This window comes from Phalacrocorax aristotelis, chromosome 4 (assembly GCF_949628215.1).
Source record: "Phalacrocorax aristotelis chromosome 4, bGulAri2.1, whole genome shotgun sequence".
Lineage (NCBI taxonomy): Eukaryota > Metazoa > Chordata > Aves > Suliformes > Phalacrocoracidae > Phalacrocorax > Phalacrocorax aristotelis.
In genome coordinates, this window is record NC_134279.1 from 55,891,281 (window position 1) to 55,914,229 (window position 22,949).

General features: G+C 38.0%; 1 protein-coding gene across 1 annotated transcript in view; it reads left to right on the forward strand.

Annotated features, from left to right (window-relative positions):
- Positions 1-22,949, forward strand: part of GABRG1 (gamma-aminobutyric acid type A receptor subunit gamma1) — a 55,234-nt gene that overhangs the window by 9,076 nt on the left and 23,209 nt on the right. The window contains exon 4 of the mRNA XM_075092395.1: positions 7,835-7,902. Within this exon, the coding sequence (XP_074948496.1) occupies positions 7,835-7,902 (68 nt within the window). The remainder of the gene's footprint in view (positions 1-7,834; positions 7,903-22,949) is intronic.

A 22,949-nucleotide genomic window follows, 5' to 3' on the forward strand; every position in this document is an offset into this window, starting at 1 on the left:
TAATGTTCTATTTACAATCTCTTTTTCCTATGTAAAGTATTGCTTTTTTGGGACAGTGAGCAATCTATAATAAATCATTAGAAAGAAATTATATTTTGCTTTGTTTAACTAAGTTCTTCTGACAGAACAAGTTGTAGATGTAAACCAGCCATGGTTATTTAAAAATTTGATCTTGAGTCTGTAGGAGTTTATTAAAGAACTATTCCTAGATATTTTTACTCTTACTGTAGAAAAATGCATTGTAAGTGTGTATTTTAAGGAAATTTAACTTAGCCCATCTCTCTTCTTCCCTTAGCTCAGATTTTGAAAAATTTCATAAGAATCTAAAACAATAACTTAGGACTGTATCTTTCCTAGAGGAATATAGGAAGAAAGACTGCATTACTGTAGATCAAACTTTGCAACTGGTAGGAAGGCTATTTTGTCTTTCAATAGTCAAAGCATCAATTTGCATATACCTGATAAGTGTAAATATTTGGAATGATCTTGTGTAGAAAACATGGAATACATGAAAACTTGCCAGTTCTTGTCTACCACATGTATGCTGGATCAAACTAAGAAAAGTAATTTATTTTCTCTGAGTTTGTTTTCTGAACTGTGAAGGGAGAGGTGGAGGACGTAATTATTTGTTAAATACTTGGCACTCCCTATCAAAGGAATGCCATGTAAGTCTGTAAGCTGCTTATACAATAAACAATACAACAATCTAGACTTGTTTCATTTATGTAGGAGAACAGAGAGATGCAATATCAAACTAAGTATTTTTTTTTGAAAGCTTTTGACAAATTGTTTTCTTCCCCAAATTTCTGTCTTGTTGTTGACTGTTACCCCAAAGATGTTAAACGCCAATTTTTCTCTCGCTGTCATAATACAATCACATGTGAATCTCATGAAGTCTGTTGTAAGTCTTTGCCTTCATGTTGATTTAATTGAATTGCTGCACACATATAGACAACAATAAAGGTCTTCCAGCATATTTTTCCCTAAATTCTGAATGTGTGACAAATGTATAGCATTACTTTCTTTTTTTTTCTCCCTGACTGCTTGATGCAGCAAACAGCAAATAGGGTTATGAGGGAACAAACTGTCTCCACTAGGATTCCTTCTAATGATTAGCTGGTAAGTGGGGATGAAAGAGAATCCTGTTTCTCTTTTCTCCCCATAAAACTTAGAAACGAAGAGAGGGAAAGCAGAGGAAGAGGAGTTTGTTCTGACATGTCAAATGGATTTAGATGGGCACAGAAGAATTTTGGTGTAATCCTTACCTTCACTTTTCTGGTTATGTACTGAGTCTTGATAGGGCAAGAACTCTGCCTTTTTTGTGAGTTACTGTACAATGTGAAACTTTTTGGATTCCAAATATCAGTTCCTGAAAGAAGATGCTTGGTTTTAGCTTCTCTCACATAAATGCTGCCTTTCTTTTTTCTTCATTCTCTTGGTGCAATACTTTTGTACCAATCTGATCTCTGCTATTTGGGACCTGCTTCCCATCCAATATATTAAAATATAAGGTTCATGAATATCAGCCAGATGAGAACAGGAGACATTTGAGAATATTCACTTTGTTGCCAGGAGAACACATGTTAAGACTGACTCTCTTCTGAATGGAAGTTGCAGACTTCTGCCACGGCAGAAACTTTGGACAACATAAGATGAAATTTCCAACTTCAAATGAAGGCACTGCATTCTGTCCGGCTGCTTGGGAACTGCAGCAGATATTTAACAGAGAGAAAAGCAAAATCAGGCTATAGTGCATTCATCTTCGTCTGCTTCAATTATGTGGATAAAATCTGGTGTCAGATTCCACATCTTCAGACTCTATGTCAGTACTTGTACAACAAGGTTATTGAACTGGAATTCTAATTATCTTTCAAGGCAATAATATCCCACAGAACATTATTACTATTGAATTACAAGGCTCAGTTACAATCGCAACATTTTTTATTTTGAACCTGAACTTTTTGGGTTTGAATACCAGAGCAGAATTTTGTTTTCTTCCTGATACTGGCACAGAATTTCAGCATCTCAGAGTGAGATAAGGGTTTTAATTGTTAAACATGCAGTTAGTTGAAGGAGATCGTAAAGGAGAGCCAAATTAAAATTGAAACATCGGCGGCAATGCTGAATTTAATAAGAGAAAACCACACTGAGTCATTTTCTGTTTGTGTCATTCAAATATCCACAAGTTGTAGTGATTTTTTAACTGCTACCCTTTGCTGTATTTGTTAATCTTAATAGTCTTTAACTCAATTTATGTAATATACTTTGAGATGTTTGGAGCATAAAGGAACTAGCATTAAAGTACCTTTTGCTTGGTATGAAGTAATAGTAACTACCAGATGAAGTCTCTTATTTGTAGTAGAAGTACCTTTAATTAAAGATACAACCTTGGAGTGTTGATATATTTAAAAAGCAGTATTATCCTCATTGTACCATTGTCTTTTGGATACCTGATTTTATAACCACACTGTTTTAGCTTCAGTCCTGCATCAAACTAGCTGTTATTTTTCAGCTTTCCTTTTTAAAGGAAAAAGTTCTGGCTGCACACTGTTCCATCTCTCACACCTTAGGTCCACTGATATCTTAATATTATAATTATAGCCAATATAAAAATGGCCTATCAATTTACAGCACCTTTTTTCCAGCTATGTCTCATGTCCAGTGTTGTGTACTGTATGAGTGAAACACAACTGATCAATCTGAAAGTTTAATTAAAAATAGGGAATAATCATCACATGTCTACAACTCTAATAGAGTGTTTTCAATCAATAGTTCGAGGACAGTCATCACTGATAGAATTTTTAAGAGTGGTGAGGATGATTGCTTGTGGACATAGAGAAATTGGATACCTAGAGAAATTTTTGTAGTTGTAATTGCCCTATAAGCAGGGCATGGGTAAGTAATTGCATCTCAGTGTGCTAATGAGAAAAGTCATGTACTCAGGGATATAAAGGGTACATGAACACAAAGTGGACTTTCAAGAGACTAATAGAAGCACTAATTCTGAAAAGATAAGGATATTAGGGGAAATTCTGTTGAACAGGTGCTCTTAGTGTAGCATTGATGAAACGATGATATAGGCAGGAAAGTAATAAGCCCAAATAAGCAGGAAAACACCAGGTAAAGGTAGAAAGGTATGCATTCTGAGATGAAGAATGTTTTGCAAGAACTGAAGGAAATTGAAATACAAGAGCAAGATGTAGAAGAGCATATGCAGTGAATGTTAAGGATACTAGATGTGTGCATTGCATAGAAAATTATGGAAATGATAAAAGTTGTGGGGCAGGAGTATTTGCTAAAGATGGGTTGCTTTTAAATAAAGAGGTAAAAGCAGAAGTGCGGAGAACAGGGCTCTGCTTTTATGAAAATAACTTTGAAGAAAATTCTTCAGGTATGGAGCTGCAAGCCTGCCGTAGACACTTGAGGTTGAGTTTTCAATATAGATAGCCATATAAGTAATACTCTTCGATAATTGGTTGTGAGAATTGTATTATTCCATTAAAAACTATTACAAATTGAAGACCTCTGTTATTTGTGAATGTGTTAGTCAATTTGCTTCCTGAATAACTGCTTTATCACTAAGAAGAGATGCTTCTTTAGGCAATTATTGATGAGGTATAGAAAACATGCTCAAAGAAAATAAGCCTGGATGAAATGATCAAAAGTGGTCTTAGTTTAAATTAAATAAGGTAATAAGTAATAGTAATTAAAAAAAAAAGGTGATATATATTAGACCTCATTGCAGAATGGGGAATTGTGGTAAAATATGGCAACTGGATAGTGAATTTAGATGGACTTACACGCTCTTGGGTAATGCTGAGGATGGGGTAATGAAAATGGTGCAATATTAAGCAAAAAAAAGTGCACTTCAACAATAATGACAGTAATTTCTGTCAGGAGATGGGGGGTTATAAAATGAGAATAACTGATAAGGAGAGCTCTTCAGTGCAGCAGGCAGAGATATTTCAAATATCAAAAGCTGCAGATTGGGCCTGGATAAATATAGGCTAAGAAAGAGGCACTTTTGATAGCAAGAGCAATTACTAAAATAATTTTTCAATGATTGAGGTAGGTTTTTATTACTATGATTTTTCTAATCGAGAGTAAACATTTTTCAAAATACAGATTTGGAACTGAAACTGGAGTTCAGAATATGCAGCATCATCCTTTACTAGAAGGGCAGTGGTTCATGCCTGCCGAGAGACTTTTTTCCAGGTTTTATTGCTACTCAGGAAGTTCATCCTTGCTCTTGAATTCCAGGCACAAGAGTCACTTATTTACTAGATTTGTTTCTTGAGGCAAGACTATCCTTAGCTATGTGCTTGTGTTTGATGATGCTCAATACCAGCCAAACCTTTTAAACCAGAAGAGGAGAATTTTAGTCTAGTGAAAAAAAGGTGTCAAAGCAGGAAATCAGAAAGTGTGAGTAGATCTCTCTAGATAGGGCTTAGGAAATAGGTTCCCTGTGTGCTTCAGGTATGTTAGGAGCTGATAAACTATCCCTTGGGGGAAGCTGCCCCTTGGTGCTCTTCTCTTTCTCTGTTAAGTACGCAATTTGCTGTCCTCTCACCTTCTTACTTTACTCTAGCCTGGCTCATGTTGTCTTTCAGGGTAAATATTTAAAGTGTGCTATCTCTTTCTCTCCTTCCTTAGAAACTTCAGTAAGGTTACAGTACTGTTTTGCACTGCATGCAGGAAGTGTTAAATAGCCTTCTCCCTACTCCTGGTGTTTTCAAGGCTGATACCAATTTTTTAAAGTAAAACAAGAAGTATTCACTGCAGAAACATCTTCTCAAATCATCTTTCTCTGTTAGCTTTTTGTGGAGGTTTAAATGAACAATAGTAATTATTTGGACATCAAATGAGTATCAAGAATGTATTCCTTCAGCATTCGTAATGTTTTTGGACTTGTATCACTTCTAGTTCAAGAACACGAGAAGAATGAATTCTTTCTTCTAATTCACAGAAGTACTTTGCTCTGTACCATACAGAAGAACTGAGGTAACAAAAAAGCCTCTTCCAGTCTTCTTGAATTGGATCTTTTTCTCTGGATCATTTGGGTCAATTAAAATAATTTCAACAGAGGCAGATTTTCACACTCTTAACTGGCTCTTAATAGCTTTAATAATCTTACTCAGAGCAGTATGGAAAAGGCAAATTGAACTCTGTGGCACATTACAGGAGAGCCCTTGTGGCAGATCAAGGACAGCTCGCTGCAAGCTGGAATTTCATAAAATTGACACAGCCCCCATTAAAAACTGGCTCACTGACAGATCTCAAAATTTAGTTGTTAATAAGGAAATATTAGTGGTTGCACTGTCTATAGTAGGGTCTCATAGGAAATCCTTGATCAAGAGTGATGATATTTTGAATTATTTCAGCAATGGATTTTTGTAATAAAGTTGGCAATGACACAAAGACTGTTGGAAAGGGAGAGGCTGTATCTGCAGAGTAATAATTTGCTTCTACAGTAAATCTGGAGGCACATAAATTGAGAGGGGAAAAAAAAAGTAGGTGGGGGGAGGAAGCCTGTGGGTCTTATTTCAAGGTGAGAGATTCTGCATAGTAAAACAGTGATTTAGAGGAAAACCAGTACTTTGTGTAGTATAAGATCTTAGCTATGCACCCCCTGAGCATTGTCCTGAGGTAAGTCTCCTTTTGAAAATGAACATAAGTAGAAATCTGGAAATGTTCAAGCAGCACTGGTAACACTGTTACAAAAATTTCCAGTCCTGGTGTCTGCATTTCAAGATGGATCTGAAAACAATGGAGCAAGTTTAAAAGTTAAAGCTGAACAGATTATCTGTAAATTGTGTTTGCAGTATGCAGTATGAACTGTTCTGCATACTGAAGGCAAGTTTCAGAGGTGACCTTAATCACTGTATGTAGGTACTTGCATCTGAAGAAGAGGTTTGATATATGGCTAGGCAGTGCTGAAAGTTGGACTCAAAGACTTGAACCTCAGAACAAAACAAGGTTTCCTAACACAAAGGGGAATTAAATGCTTCCTACTAATACGGGGGAAAATAGTGGATTCAGCATTGCTTGAGCAATGAGGCAAGATCCACCTCCTTGTGTTCTAGTCTAGCAGTGGAGTTGCTGTTATATAGATAAATAGGGTTGCAAAATTAAAGGAAGAGGATATCTGTCTGCGAGACATGGCATATGTAAACTATGCTACACATATGTGTATATACACACACATATTATATACTTTTTTACTCTGATTTTTCAGTCTATGGATATGAGTTCTTGTGTTGCCCCCCTTCCTTTATTAGCCCTGAAGATAGTGAAAACATTTCCAGCACAGGAAGTACTTATTTTTTTTCCTCAGGAAATAAATTGGTTTCCAGAGTCTGTTCAAACTTCCTGTGGAGCATGCTGGGGACAGGATGGTGATCAACTGATTCTGTGCTCTGTGCTCGAACAGAACATCCTTTGTGCAGCCTCACTGGTGTGTCTTGATGTCAGGCTCAGCCTCACGCCAGTAATTGGATTTGGAATCTGGGAGAATTTCCTCCCAAGTGAGATTGGCAGGGAAAAGGTATCTTAGGATATTTAGGTAATGTATCTTGCCTGTCACTGTAGCTGGCAAGGATGTTAATGATACCCTGTTTCTTTCTGTGAGTCTGTTCGAGTTTTAGATTTCTGAGATTTGTAAGATTTTAGGTTTGTTATAGAGCACTTGGGGAATAGGAAATCAAATCTGGTGACCTAGGGTCCCTCTCCTATGAGATCAATGTGCTTTTTTGTTTGTACTTTCCCCCTTTTCCATCTGCAGATGGACAGAGATGCTTCATTTTAACATGCCAGATCATGAGAGAAAGACCAGCAGAGCTTTATTATTAACCCTCTTCATTCCACTGGGGACTAGGACATATGTCCTCTTGTGTCCACATGCTGGCTCTCCAGTACAAGCTAGAAGAAAATGCTTGGTTAATTGATGAAGTTAAAATGCATCCTGACCTCTTCTGTTTGTACCTTTTCCCACTATAAACAAGCTATAAGGAGACAAAAATGAACTCTCCGTGCCACCTGTACTTCAGGTGTAGCTTTCATGGGAAGTCACTTAGACTTTTTGCCCTTCTGTAAGTGTACAAAGTAACAGAGTGTATTCTGTAAGAGAACATATTTTTAAACAGTTAATTTTTGTCTGCCCAGTAAGAGTGGTTTCCATGTGTTTTTATGGAAAAGTAAGTTTGGAAATGTTTAACTTTCAAATGACTTTCACTTGAGGAGTGTTCAATTTGCTGTTTGAAGCAGTGTATTAATCCAGCTGATGAAAGGACTTTAGTAATCCTTAGGTGTGCTGTAGTTGCATAAATTGAAGAAATCTGTGGTGAAAAGTTATTTTATTTTTGTTACACATTTTCAGTAGGAATTGACAGAAAGCACTGCATATTGATTCCTTGCAGCTGAGAAACACATCTGCTCCCAGGCCTCATAGTTTGTTGTATGAGCAATTTTTTCCAAACATTTTTCTTCTGTTCATGATTAAGTTTTTAAGTTAGAAGACAGTTTGGCTTTTTGTGTTTTTTTTCCCCCTTCCTCTACCTTTTATATCTTTTGTATATATCTTATATCTGTTCACAAAGCGCAGCTGGGGATTGCAGTATGAAGTAAAAAATTCATGTTGATAATTCTAACAATTTGCATGGAATAAGGGAGCCAAGTCATATACGATCCTTCACAGAATGAACAAACCAGAGATTTAATTATTCTGAATCTAATAAAATAATATCAGATTTGTTGTTGTTTTAGTAAAAAGGTTAAATTACTAACAATGTATGGAGTTAATTAAATATGTAATTGTTATGGTTACTGTTTTGTTTAGTGAGAACTACGGTAATTGAAACAGATGTCTATGTTAACAGCATTGGCCCAGTTGACCCAATCAATATGGTAAGTTCTGATTATTGACAGAAAACATTATCTGAATGGTGCTGTGGGTTAATATTATGAAATAATTCTAATCTCATTTAAATAAGTTTCTTTATTTTTAACTATGTATTCTATACTGTTGGATACGATTGTGATTATTGCAGAAACACATTTAGACTTCTCTATCTGAAATTGTTGTAATTTAAAAAAAATATTTCTTCTTTTAAAAAAATGAGGCCACACAGAGGACATTGTATTCAGGTCCTTATTTTGGTTTGTGTTGAACATTTTCACTATGTTTGTTTATATCTGGTTTATCTCTGGCCCAGTATAATTTCCTGGAGCTACTTCAGAGGTTAAGAAAAATAACAGTTGACCCAGCATTTGTGAATAAAACTATTTTCAGTGCAGTGATTTATTATCTTTCAAATTCAGAAAAAGAAAAATTTGAAATTAACTCTTTTGTCCTCCTTTTTCCATGTCTTATTTAGTCTTACAGGTCCTCTTCAGTGTGTGTGTTTGTACACATAGCTGGTTTCTTCAGAAATTAAGCAATGCATCTCATCTAGTTTCCGGTAGACCTGTTGAGATCTGACCTATCTATTTGGTACCAACACTGAAGTAACAGCACTTATGAGGAAGTTGAGTCTGTGGCCTTTTCTTAAATTACGTAGATTTTCTGTTATGATATGCATTGTATGAAATGGCAGTGTTGCAGGCTTTAGCAAGACCTTGTTGCATGACTTTTCCTGGGGACTGCTGCCCAGGACTAAGACTGGGACTGGTCCTGGGGCAGGTTTGAGCTCAGGCCCCTCCTGCCTTTTTCCTTTTCCTCCTCTCTACAGAATTGCTGACAGTGCTGAATTTGCACAGCAGAGAAGTGTTTTGTTCAGTCTGAGGCTGGAGGATGCCAGTGCAGGGGCCTTATGAGCATTTGGTGAAAGCATAGTAATTCTAGATTATTAATAAGTATCTTGTGGTTTACATGTATGTCATCGTGCTTGGGAGGGGAATATTGACTGTCAGTGATGGGAAGCCAAGCAGGAAAAAACGGTGGCACTTAGATACTATGGGTAAAGGTGCCAAAAGTAGATGATACAGATCTGTGGCAAAGGATACTCATTCCAGCATAATGGTCTAACAAGCTTAGGGTTGTCATTACCTGGGACTGTGGCAGGAAAGTCCATGTCTCAGGCCAGGGCTGCACATAAAGAAATGAATGAAAGAGCAGAAGAGTGATAGGGTAGGAGAAACTTTTAAATTTCCATATCTGGTGTAAGTGGTGTCTTTGGTTTCGTTTGTCTTCTTACTGCAGTCTTTCTCTTTTGCTTGTCTCCATCCTTTCCTCTTCCGCAGGAACTTACTGTGGGAGCAAAATGTAAGGACAGGGGGCTACCTGTAAGGTGGATATAGCAAATGGTAGAGGCTTCCTTTTCCAGTAACCAGTGTAAATCATTCAGCCTGTAGCCTGTAGGTAATGTATACACTGGAACTGAAAATGAGAAATGCTTACAGCTTCAGTTTTCCAGTTTTAAAGAAGTAACATGTGGCTGGCTTTGCAGAGTAGCCCTGCCCCATCTCCCATGCCCTCTTCTTGTCTCTGCAGCCCCTGGACAACCTCCCTGCTGTTATGTACCATAGCCTCTCCTGTGCCCGCAGCTGCCTTCTGCTTGCTCAGCCCAGAGCCTGGGAGGCAGTGTTATCATGCACTGAAACATATTACGAGAGGAAACTGATTTATTTTCATAATTCAGCCTATTTTCCTCTTGCTATCTGATAGACTTTAACTTTCATAAAAGGAATGCTTTAAGTGTATATATGACATTCATTAGAATTTGTTTTTGAAGGCTGTTGTGTTTTGGCTTTTACTATTTAACAAAGGCCTACACAAAATTCTAGATGGTATAGACACCCCATGCTTAAGAGATATTTTCTACAGCATGTGATCTCTTTAGGCATCCTCAACCTGAGTAAACATTTTTAACAGGTGTCTGGATCAGTGGAGTATTTAGGCTTCTAATACCCATTAAGTCTAAAGATTTTTCAATCTGTCTTTTAGAGCTAACCTGTGCTATGCATCATGCAACAATAATGTAAAATACAGCTAACTGCGTTTTTATGTCCAAAATCTTGATCCTCAATAGCTCTGCAGTGGTCTAGGGATTTCTTAGCAGAATTTAGACATGCAATAAATATTTCAAGCCTAGTTTTCCTCTATGTGGAATCTCATTCAGGTGAGCACTTAATGTAGATGTACTAGGCTCTTACTACCTTTCTCTTCACTTCCAAACTAAGACCAAGAGGGAAAAAAGCCACTCTGGTGGTACAAGTAGCAGAATCTGATATATGGTCCCTGTGTAGAAACATATGTTGGTCCGTGTTGCCTGTGGCCCTCATTAGCTTTCTCTGCCCTGTATTCATCCCCCAAAGCATATGTGTTCATAAATACATAACATTTTGTGCTGTTGCTGCCCCAAAGGGGTCCAGGGGAGAGCCATGCAAGTGCCACAGCTTTTGTTGTTTGACAAGACCATGCAAGTGTGCAATTCAGTGGGTTGGGAGAGGCATGGCAGCCCTCCAAGATGTTTTCACATTCCTTTAACTAAGAGAATACCTGATCTTGTAATCTCTGACCAAAACTCTCATGACCGTAAAAGACTGCTATCCCAAATGAGAGAAATTTTTGAGAAGGAATACAGGAGCAGCTCCTTAAGTAAGAAACAGTATTGCATCCTTGTGTCAAAAATGAAAAGCGAAAAGTTTATACTTTCCGTGTCCGTAATGTCTATTTAATTGAGTTTCATATAATAAATAGTGGAGCAATACTCAAGTATCAAACATGGGGGAAGGGTCAGAAGGAGGCAGATCATTTCTGTAGAGATGCATAGACATCCTGACTGATAGATTAAAAACTAGCTAAAAGAAAATGCCCTACCTCTCTTTCTATATCTGTCTGTGTAAGTGTGTACATATATAAATATGTATGTTTACAGGAACAAAAGATGTTTTAAAATTCCTTTGCTTTTCCGTGTGTTTCTAAGTCATGTTTTAAAATTTAGAAACGTTATGTTATCATTGCCAGTTTAGTGTGTTTGAGGGCTACATATTTTTTTCTTCCTTTGTTGTGGATGCAGGCGATGCTCTTTATTCAGCTTTTATATTTATTAAAGGAACTCGGTGTTAGAAGGTCCAGACTGAAAATTCCAGGATAAATTTGTAGGACTGCATTTCATTGAAGCAGTTCAGTTTCCCTGTTATTTCCCAACATTTCTGTTTCTTCTGCAGTTGATCTTTTGTCACATGCTCTTTGCTAGTTATCCATTGAAGGCTGCTGTGACCACAAGCTTAAGGCTGTACTTTGAAGCCTAGCACTCTTATTTTTAACAAGATAACTAAACCTCTGGGCAAATCAGATATTCACAGGATACACAATGTGCTACTTTGGTACACAAACTGCATGGCCTGGACACTGTTAGGGTACAATACTTCCTCTTATATTGTACCATTTATGACTTTCTGTAGAATGTGCTGATTGTTTTAAGTATCCTTTGACTTCTAAATTCCATTTCATTCTCAAGTTGCAGTAACTAGCAGCAGATTTTTAATTTTTTTTTTAACGTATTCAAATATCAATGTGGCCAGTATGCTAATACAGATTGCTCAATTTTATTGTGCTTGAGGAGGATGCTCTGTGGTCAGATGCGTCACTACGCTTATTCACTAGTCACTAAATTTGTATTGAAGGTTTGAATGTTTTGTACTCTTACTTTACAGTGCCAGGTAATTTACATTAAGCACACTAGAATATAAGTAATCGTGACCCAAAGATACATTATCTGAAGCTACCCTGAAATCCAGTACTCAAAGATGCACACTCTTTGTGTGCATGGTTCTATAAATCAATGTATTTTTAACTCTGTTTTTGAATGACATTAAATGATTTGTTACTGAATGAATAGTAACTAGCATGAAGGAAAGATGAGGCTTAGAATGAGACAGAAATAGATACTGGAATTAGCAAGGCCCTGATCTTGCAGATACCTATGCATATACTTCAGTTTACATGTGTGACCCATGTCACATTGACTTAAGGATTTAATGAACACGATAAGAAAAAATCAAAAGTAAGATGTATATAAAAGGAAAAAAATGAACTCTCTCTCTGCCTCCCTGTCTGTCTCTTACAGAGAGCTGTGTGTCTAAGTAAACATAGTTCCATACAAGAAACATAAACATAATAAATCACAGTGCTATCCAAATGCTGCAGTGTACAGTAATGTGCTGGTTTTGGCTGGGGTAGAGTTAATTTTCTTCACAGTGGCTAGTATGGGGCTGTGTTTTGGATTTGTGCTGAAAACAGTGCTGATAACACAGGGATGTTTTCATTACTGCTGAGCAGGGCTTACACAGAGTCAGGGCCTTTTCTGCTCCTCATCCCACCCCACCAGTGAGTGGGCTGGGGGTGCACAAGAAGCTGGGAGAGGACACAGCTGGGACAGCTGTACCCAACTGACCCAAGGGATATTCTGTACCATATGACGTCATGCTCAGTATATAAAGCTGGGGGAAGAAGTGAGGGCGGGACATTCAGAGTGATGGCATTTGTCTTCCCAAGTAACCATGACGTGTGATGGAGCCCTGCTTTCCTGGAGATGGCTGAACATCTGCCTGCCCATGGGAAGCAGCGAATTAATTCCTTGGTTTGCTTTGCTTGTATGTGTGGCTTTTGCTTTACCTATTAAACTGTCTTTATCTCAACCCATGAGTTTTCTTACTTTAACCGTTCCAATTCTCTCCCCTACTGCACTGGTGGGGAGCAAGTGAGCAGCTGTGTGGTGCTTAGTTGCTGGCTGGGGTTAAACCACGGCAAGTAATATTTCAGGACTGGGTGAACACTCCTTGATAGGGCTTGTCATGGTTTGTGAACTGCATTTGAAACTTTTCCTGGAGGTTGGAATTGCATTCAAGTTTGAAGACCATTTTGAGGAGAACCGTTGTCTCAATAAGCTTTATGATGACAGACTGAGAGAAAGAGCATGAGGGATGGACTCCTGTCCATGTTTGAGAATGTATGAGGTTTCCTATGGTTGCGCGGGTTCAGTGTGCAAGCACTGCAAATGTTTGGAGAGTCAGGTGTGTGCATTTTATGCAAACTGGTTCCATTCTCCTTCAAATGGCAGGAATATTTGTTCATAAATCAGGACAGAAGTACCAGTAAGTCTTTAAATATTACCTATTTCTTATCATACAGCATCTTCTTTGAATTAAACTAGAATAATAAATTTTTCCCTACTTACTCTTTTATTTTGATTAGGAAAGACAGATTCCAATCATTCTGGTGCCTGTCAGCACTGCAAGTGATCAAAATTAATTGACTGTTACACAGATGAGTGTTTGAGGTTGATGGACACAGTGTTCCTTTACGGTTGCTGAGTAAATATTCCTTCAGTAGGCTTGAGCATTGTTTTTTTCTTTGTTATTAATTATATTTAAGTGTCAAAAACCTTATGTCTGTTGGTATTTCTTATTTTACCAGCTCTAAGAACTTGAGTAATATCTCACAAATGCCATTTGATAGATGTTTTCTGTTGTATTCTGAAAAAAAAAAAGGTTAAATTGATTAGTTGGCTCTTGCAGGCGGCTAGTTTGCCTATTGTTATTGCCAGGTAGCTCTAAGCTTGCCCTGTTGGTTTCAGGGGAATTGGCCAAGTACAGGCAATATTCTGCTTATATTGGCTCAGCACAGCAGTTCCTGGGTTGCTCCCAATTTCTATCATCATTTTGAAGGGAATGGTGAGGGATGAGGGAAAAGGCAGCCATTGTATGATAGACAAATGTTTGCAGTAGCTTTCTGTAACCAAACCAGAGTACAGCCATCTTTTCAGCCCCCACTTTAAACAGCATTCAGTACTTGTCCTATTCTCAGTGGCAGTTTACTGCTTGTCTCTTAACAGATATGAAATCAGGACAGGTAGTTAAGGTTCTACACAAGATACCAGAAAAATCTACGTTCTTTGCTGTAAAATATGCCCTAATTTGTGTGTGCCATTTAGCAATACTATAATCTAAGGCTGCAGTGGTTTTGTGCTGTGGTTCACTCTTAAATTTTGTGTTAGACTAGTTCATGCTTTAGGAAGTGCTAGTTTTGTATAGAACCATTGTATTACTAAAGCCACAGTTGGCATGCGTTCAATATAAATAATGGAAAAAATTATTACTTTGACTTAACTCCCCTTACATCAGTAGAGTGTACCAGCATATACTGGTTGGAAATCCAGTTTATATCATCTCAGATTCTTAGCATCCACAGCCAGAGCAATAACCAAACTCCCTTTGAAGTATTTGAGATTTCAGATGTTAGTGGTCTGTATTTGCAAAAGGCTACTTTTTTTTTAAGAAATAACAGGAGTCCTGAGCTGTGGACATTGTTTGGGCCAGAAAACAATTCTGAAAAGCTATTATTTTCTTGTGTTCCCAGTACTTTAAGTGTTGACGTGTTCTTAAAGCTCTTCCTTTGGTACTTCTGCACAGGATGTCTTCCATGGTCACCTTCTCTTCTGCTCTCAACTACTTCTTGGTAGTTTCATACAGAAATTCAGCTACCTTTCTGTGCCAGTTGCCTGCTATTCTGTGTACCTCTTTTTGTCCCATCCAAAATATTGCCATGTGTCCCTCATATCTGTTCACAGATGCTTAGTTAGCTCAATAAGGCTAAATCACAGCTTCAAATCTTCCTACTTTTTGCCCCTCCCATGCTCTCAGTTGCTGTGGATAATCACTACTCTGTATGTCATTGTGGCCTGAAATCTAAAAATTTGTGATGGATCTCAGAACCAGGAGTAGGTTCTCAGTTGGAGTCTTGCAAATTCTGATTGCAAAGCAGCTCTGAGGGGTTTTATTTTTTAACCCATCACTCCAAATCTCTTGTCCAGAGTCCCATTGTTACGATAACGTGTTTTTGTAACCTTTCCAGTTGCAGTGTTGTTCCATTTATACCACCTAGTGCTGTCCTACAGTGAGAATTTTTCACTGTTTCTACTGAGTCATTTCTTGCTCAGGTTCTTCCTCTGTCTCCTGTTTCACTGGACCTCACACATAAACAGTTTCCTTTCACTTTAAAGGCACTTCAAAACCTATCCCCAGGCATTTTTAGTTGTTTTTTTTTTTTTTTCCCAAGAGGTCATTTCCTATCTCAGATCTCACTAGCTTCTGCTCCCATCCCTTCAACTCTTCATAGCACTTTCTTCCAAGCTACCATTTATGCTTGAATAAAACCTTTCTATACATGTCTGCAAAGCTACTTCATTGTTTTTCATCATTTTCCTGTTTAAACTTACTTTTTGTTTTTTCTTTTTGTGGAGACTAGAATGTATCACAAACTATTACGATTTTGTTGTGCTAAAATCATTACCTGGAATTCTGAGTGGTATTGGGTTCTCTGTTTCCTGTTACTTATGTCCCCATTGTCTTTCCAAATCCTGTCTTTTGTATTAAATTCAGACTGCAAGCTCTGTGTATCCTGTATAAGCACTATTGAGTGCCTGCACAATTCACTTGTGATCTGAGATGATCTAAACCAAGAATAATGTTGATATAAGTACCACAAAGCACTTCACTGAGAAGGCAAAGGTATTGACTAGTGCTAAAGCTAACCCAAACAGTGCTTTACTCCTGCTTTTCCCCCCAAAACTGCACAGATTCCTTGGCTGCTCTGTCATACAGTTTATTGTTACTTCTGATGCCTTAGTATCCTCTCCAAATACTTTCTGTCTGCTTCTGCTGTGGTTGTCTCCCTTGTGTCTGCAGCTGCGACAAGCTACATTTAATTCTTTGCCTTGCACTTCTTTGTGCCAAAGAGATGATAAATATTTTGAAGAACATTACACACCTGTTCTTTGTTATTAATTCCTAATCTGTCTGTCTATATGGAAATTTGTGATGCTGCATTCCAGTTGTGGGAATAACTCTGCTGGCCTAGATTTGAACAGGGTTTTGGGAAAAAAGGCAGGGGATGCAATTGTTACAATGGCTTATAACAGTTCGTTGCAATAGAAACTGCCCTTGGCAATGGCTCCTACCATACAGGTTATCACTGCGTCCTTCGCTGCTGTGCTGCAGGGGAGGGCTGCCATTGTTCACTGGCCCCTACAATGGCTGGTGCCAGTATCTTTGCTGACACTACAAAACCTCATCATCTGTTAAAAGCTGGGCACCTACAGGAACAGAATTTTTCTCCTCACAGTGCATGCTATGGGAAGTTCACTTTACATAAGGGGAAAATGGTCTGGATGCCCTTTTCTGCAGCAGCACCTCCAAGCTGTTTACCGAGGAATCAGACCTGCTCTTGGAAAGAGTGTTTGCCCAACTCCCTTGTTAGTAGGGGTGACAAGACGGGCAAAATAGCTATTAGGAAGTGCAGTGTGCTTTTGCTAGTAAGTGAATGTAACTTCCATGCCTGTTGGTCTTGGCCTTCATTATTTTTATTGTTGCATGATTTTCATTTTCATCATGTCTTATACATTCTGGATGGTTATTTTGGCCACCATGGAGAATACACATCTAAACCTCTTTTTGTTGGAGTTTGCCATTCATTGGCATACAGTAAGTGCTGCATGAGATTTCACCTTTTTGAATAACAGTAGGGTCTCTATGTAGAGAGTTATCCTGACAAAGGGTTATGCCCTTCAGACCAGTAAGTAAACAGAGGCTTTTTTAGGCAGTTCTTAAGAGTTGTCCATGCTCTTCATGTCATACATCTTCAGTGTAGCAGGTGGTTGATATTTGGAGTTGCATGACTGCCTCGTCAACCAGAAAGCTAAACTGATAGGAGTGCTGTATCTCATGTAGGCTCATGTATCTTACAGGAGCTGCAGCATAGAAAACAAACCCAGATAATTCTCCATGCCATCAGTGTTGGAATTTCAGAGCATAACAGGAGAACCATGGAAATAAAACAGCAAACAGTAACTGTGCAATTAATCTCACTTTAAAAGCAGTTGTACCATACTGAAAGGTGAAGCATTGTGTTTGAGACTTTATAGCTTATTTATAAAATGAAACTGGAGAAAACTGTGTATGCTTGAGTAATGTGCAGCTTTATTGCTTAAGTTGTTTGTGGGACCAATTTTGACTGCTTGAGTCTCTCAAGTTACAGAAAGGTAGATGTGGCTGCAGAATTTAGAAAGTACAGTTAATGGAGCTGATAAATCATTGCTGACAACCTTGAAGCAGAACTCTTAATCCATACCAATATTCACTCCTTGGTGTGTGTGTGTGTGTATATATATATATGTGTGTGTCTGACTTTTTCATTCTGAGTTGTCTGCTCTGGTTCTTTCTGTAGTTTAATGCTTGTTTATAAGGGGCAGTGGCTGAAAAGTTCAAGTTTCAATTGAAAAGCAGAACAAAACTTTTTGCATCATTTTCAGTGTGGGAATTTATATAGATTATATATATAACCTACTTCCTCTCCTTATGCTCTCTTCAAACACCCAAAATCTAGGCTGATCAAATAAAGGCAGAGATTTTGCTGAAGTGCTTTAGTTACTTTTCTAGCTAATCTTTTGACTATTGGCAAGATTTTAATTATAGTTTCTAATCTACAAAGCATTGAAATAAATCTTGCCTTTTATTCATATTGTTGTTTGCACCTGTCACTTTGCATGTTCAAAATAGGGACTGGATAAGCACAGATGCCAAATTATGATGTGAAGAGTGATGGATTTTTTTTGTATTGTGGCTATGTACATCCCTCTGTATACCCTTACCTTCTGTAGACATGATTTACCATATTTGCACTTATCCTGTGCATATGTTCTCATAGCATCCTCTAGTGTGAATATATGTACAATTATAACAACCTGACTGGTTAAAAGACTCTGGGAGGAGATGCTGTGCACTTCTGTTCAGTGTATTTCCTGTAGCCCACACCTCTTCCACAGCTGCAGTATCATTAATGTAATATCACAGGTACATGTCAGAATCATGATTTGTTGGATCTTTTAGATCTCACCCTAAGGTCACTAGGTTTAGATTGCTCTACTGAGCAAACTAAAATGGTTTACCAAAAAATAAATTTTACTTCTGCTTCAGTCCCAGCCATGGGGATAAAGCTCTGAAACCATTGCTGGCCCTGAAGCAGCTGAAGAATCTTTTTTAAGGGCTTTTAAAGTAACCCACCAGGGAGAGCAACCACATTTTAGATGTTTTATTAAGTGTAGTTATACATCAAAGATAGGTTAAGTATTGTAAGAAATTACTTAACAGCCCCTTATTGATGTCCAGAGATATTTGGGTGAGGGAAAAGGTTACGAGTGTTTATTGGCCGTGTACTGGCAAGATGCAGATAAATTGGCTAATGCTTGATCCTTTATTTGGTGCTTACTTCATAGGAAGGCGTGTGGTTTTGTCTATGACTTTCTTTGTTGTTTAAACCTCTTAATCAGCGTACTAAATTGAGTCTTTCATAAGAAATCACATCTCTTAATGTGAAAACATATAGGTTGGTAAAGTGTTTATTTTAGTTTGCCCTTCTTTTTTTTTTCTGAAGAATTCCCTGCCTGCCTCACATAAAGTTCTAGTTTAAGGAATTAGAAAGCTGAATAAAATGAAGAAACATGGGGAAAATATCTCATAGCTCAGATAACTGAGTAAGATGAAGCCATGTCCCACTTGGTAATTGAACTGTGTTCAGGGGCTCCCTATGAAACAAATTTCTGAATTAGCTTGTTGTGTTCCAGAAAACTCCAGCTGCCCTTCAGGTTTCTTTCTGTGAGAAAAGCTGGGATGGGTTTCTGAGCAAAGGTGAAATGTCAGGAGTATATTTTTATTAATTTTTCTTTTAAATTCACTATAATGAACTGTATTGCAGGCCTGTAGTTGGCTAACATGATTTTTCAGCTGTGAGTCTGGTTTTGGGACTTTTCATTGGTTTTGTGTTTGGCCCCAGAAACCCAGGCCATTTTTCCCCTGTTCTCAGACTAAATGTGTTGCAGTTGACATGATCCAGCCAGCAGTTTAGCTACTCATTGCTTGACTTCTCCACACTTTTTACTGTGGAGTATCAAATCAGTCGTGTGACTGCCAGACAAAATATCCAAGAAAAATGTTTTTTCTGCTTTGTGTTATTTCTTCTGTCCTTACTGATATTATGCTGGAATTGGTGTGATGTGGTTTGTGCTGAGAAACAATTGTGTAGTATGGTATTTGCCTCCCTTTCTTTCACGGCTTTCAATAGAAAAACCAATCCACTGGCCCATTTTCATGTCTCACTGTAATTGAACTGTGCATGACAATGAAACTGATGTTGAGGATTCCGTTTATTCCCATACAGTAGCTGTTCCTACTTTATTTGAAGTACTTGCTTTTATTAAATGATTTTCTCTGAGACTATACACCTGCTTGTCAATATTCACAGTTTGCTCACTGCCTGGTCCTTTAATGGTAATCTCTAATTAGTTACTGTGTTCCCAGCCTTTGGAGTTTGTTATGATCTTTTATAGAGGAACGAGATGGAGGAGGATTGCAGTTATCTGTAAATAATTAGGCAGGTGGTCTTTTTGTGCCAGCTGTGCAAAAAAGAGTTCAGTGGTCTAATCAAATGCCAAATATGAGCTAACATGTGCCATGGTTATTGAAACCTGTGAGGCTAAATATGAACAAGCATGCATTTTGCTATGGCTGTGACTAATGCAGCCACAGATTGATTCCATTTTATTCTGCATGGCTATTTTATCATTAGTTTCATTTGAAAGAGAGAGTAGTAAACCAATTTTTATGGTTACACAGTCACATTGAATGGTGAGTTTTATGAAAGATTAATAGAAGTAGTGATAAGATTGTTAAATTTAACTTTTTGTAAGAAAACAAGGAAAACAAAATAGTTGCTCAGAAAGATTTGTTGCACTAAAAGAATGTTGTATAATCTGGTGTGCTGTTGTGCTTGCTTGTATGATGTTTGAACAAAGATAGGGCTTTTATTCATCTTGTTTTGGAATCAAAGTGCTTCCATAAAAGACAGTATAGTGATTTTTCTACCTCATTTTCAACAAATTTTAGGCACCCAGATTTTCCCTTATAGGGGAATATGAAATATTGTTCAGGAGCTGCAAATATAAGGGAATTCAGTGTATGAGTTCATAAAATCTGAAAATTTCAGGCCCACTTCAAAAGTAGATTTTCAGAAAGACTCCAACTTTCTTGATATTATTTATTTCTTGACCCACTAGCATAGTTTCCCTTACAGGCTATTCCTCTCAAGCGTCTGTACTGTCACAGCTGCATGCTGCCAGACTCTTAGTTGTCTGATCATCCTTTATGTTTGCCTGTTCTTGGTGACTGCTCAGGGTCTATTTGGACATATGCCATCTGGCTTCTTCTGTGGGGAAACTTGTGTTTGGAAAGAAAGCTTATATACGTTTGTGTCCCATTTTCACATGCCTCGCACCTCTACAATGTGAGCACATGTATGTGCTTGGTCATTATGCTGAAGTTCACTTGAGTGAGAGATAGTATAGATATAATGGGTTGAAGATGTGATCCTGTGTGAAATGCATTGTATGAAGAATATATGCAGCCTCAGGATATATTGTGGACCCTCAAAGACAGAGAAGTCTCAGGGAGGCCTAGGACAAATAGATATGCTGAAGAAGTAGGTAGTAATGTCCACTAAGGCAAGTGTTAGAAGCAGAATAAGTATTCTTGGGAAATCAGAAAGCACTGACTCTGGGTCCCTGCTGAAGAGGGGGTGAACTGCTGCTGCCACCCAACATGAGGCTGCAAGTCCACGACTTTCAGGTGGGATGAATAGTAGGGTTATGCCATTGGATAGCTGACTCCTGAGGGAGCAGGGGATGTCCGGGTGCTGAAGTATCGGCTTAGAAAAATGAAGGACCACCTCTGCAGGTATGTGACAAGAGGATAGCAATTGGATGTCTTGTTATGCATTCCGCAAGATACTCAAAAACAAGTAGTTACTAATTTTATGATATTAAAGTATTATGCATTAAATTTTTTTTTTAACAGTGATAAACATATCATGAAGGATTTAACAAAGTTTCTTCTTTTTTTTTCCAAAAAAGTTCTTTAAACAACTCCTGTAATACATGGGTATGATAAAAACTTGCACATTTAATACTGAACGGTAAGAGAATACAAGCACCTGGGTCTGCTGAGGCTGGTCCTTTGCTTTGTGTGTTCAAAATGATATGTGAGCTCCTCTTTCTTTTTTTTATCTTAATTTGTTAGGGTGGTTGGTATTCTATTGCAACCTGAGTTTTCTTGCTCTGGGTGGATTTCACTGTAATGACACTTTGATAAATTTATTTTTCTCAGACAATGCAATGCTGCTGTGAAGTGGCTGCTTAGAGCAGCACCTTCAAACTCAGACAGTCGGCTCTTTCCGTACATTTGGTCATGTCTGTTGATTTCACTCACTGACTTCTTTTTTTTCTCTATTTATTCTGTAAAGGCAACATGTAATCTTTGTTCATTCTATTCTATTTAAGCCCATTAAAATACTTCTCTGGCGTACTGCCTCGGGCTCTCATTTACACTACATCAAGGCAAGTTTCCTTTCCAGTTTTAACCACCACAGAGGAGCACAGAAAGGTGAATTTTAAGGTTAAACAGGCCCTGGGTTTTCACAGGTATCTTGAACATTGTTTACAGAAATAAAATAATCAAGGACTTGTTTTGACCTGCAGAATCTTCCCCTGATGCCAGTGCAAGGAATAAGCAGTGTTTTAGAGAAAAGTAATCTCTAAAATGCATTTTTGATTTTTCCTTGTTTTCCCTCTGTCCCTCCACTGTTTGCCTCATACACTAGTTATTCATAACCTTTGAGAGTCACTGAGTTACCACAAACCAGATGTAAATTCAGTTGCCATACATCACAGAGCAAGGGCAAATCTCCCTCTTGCATACCTATTTCCCAAACCTGTTCTTCCCCAACCTGGAGTGGTGGGAAAATTGAGAGGGATTTAGGTAGTCCTGGAATATCTGCACTTGCACTTCTTAAGGATGAAGTGCCAAATTTCACAAACTTTCGTGGGAGGTGGGTGCTATTGATTGCAGAAGTGAGTGAGGAGTCTGTAGCTTGTACAGTTGACTGGTGTGATTATTTAAAAGAAAAATGGAGAAAAAAATCCCACTCCAACCAGCAAAGCCTTCCACTTTTATTTTATTTAAAAACAGAAATGGCTGTCTGCACTGCGCATTTTTATTGACCAAGTAAACTAGTAGTCACCCCGCTGGCTCAAGCAAGAGTTTGAACCACTGTCTCCTTCTCCCTTCGCCCTGCCCACTCATCCCATAACTGAGAATTGAACCAACACCAAGTGTCTAAGTCCAGTCTCCAGCTCTTTTTCCCTGCAGAGGAGCTGCTGAGTTCTTCACTGGGGACCTCATGGGGCAGCTGTGCAGGAAAGATAACACCTGCTGTCAAGTAGAGAGACCGTTGCCCTTAAGGTCAGAGTCATGGTCTGGAGCTGTGACAAATACAACAGAGAAGAGGCTGCTACTTTGCTTCTTTGTCTGGACTGCAGCAACTGGCTGGATTCTTTGAAAAAATAATATTTTGTTGCATCTGTAATCTCCCTCTGGTTTTACTGTGTCAGGAATTGTCTCATTGAAAGGCTGTGGAATTTCCATTTATTTATTTATTTATTTATTTATTTATTTATTTATTTATTCACCTTTCTTTTCTGGCCATAAGTCTACTGAGCAATTTGACTTTCTATCACAAAAGGCACTTTCTTGAGGCTTTAATAAGCAAAGTGAAATTGCTTTAGGGGATTTTCCTTTCTGATAATGATTATGTATACTTTTGTGTGTACGTAGGTAGATATATGAGGCAGATGGTGACAGATAGTTCTGTGAACCGTGATGTTTACTTCCTGCATTTAATGAATTTTTCAAAATCTGAAATTTCTTGAAGTATCTTAAATTGCATGGTCTAAAGTTTGGGGAAAAAATATAGGAAGTTTATTTGGTTTGCTTTTTAAGAGATGTAGAACCTCTGTCTTAACAAACATAGTGTAGCCCTGGAGTATTGAGGTTGAATTTCTGTC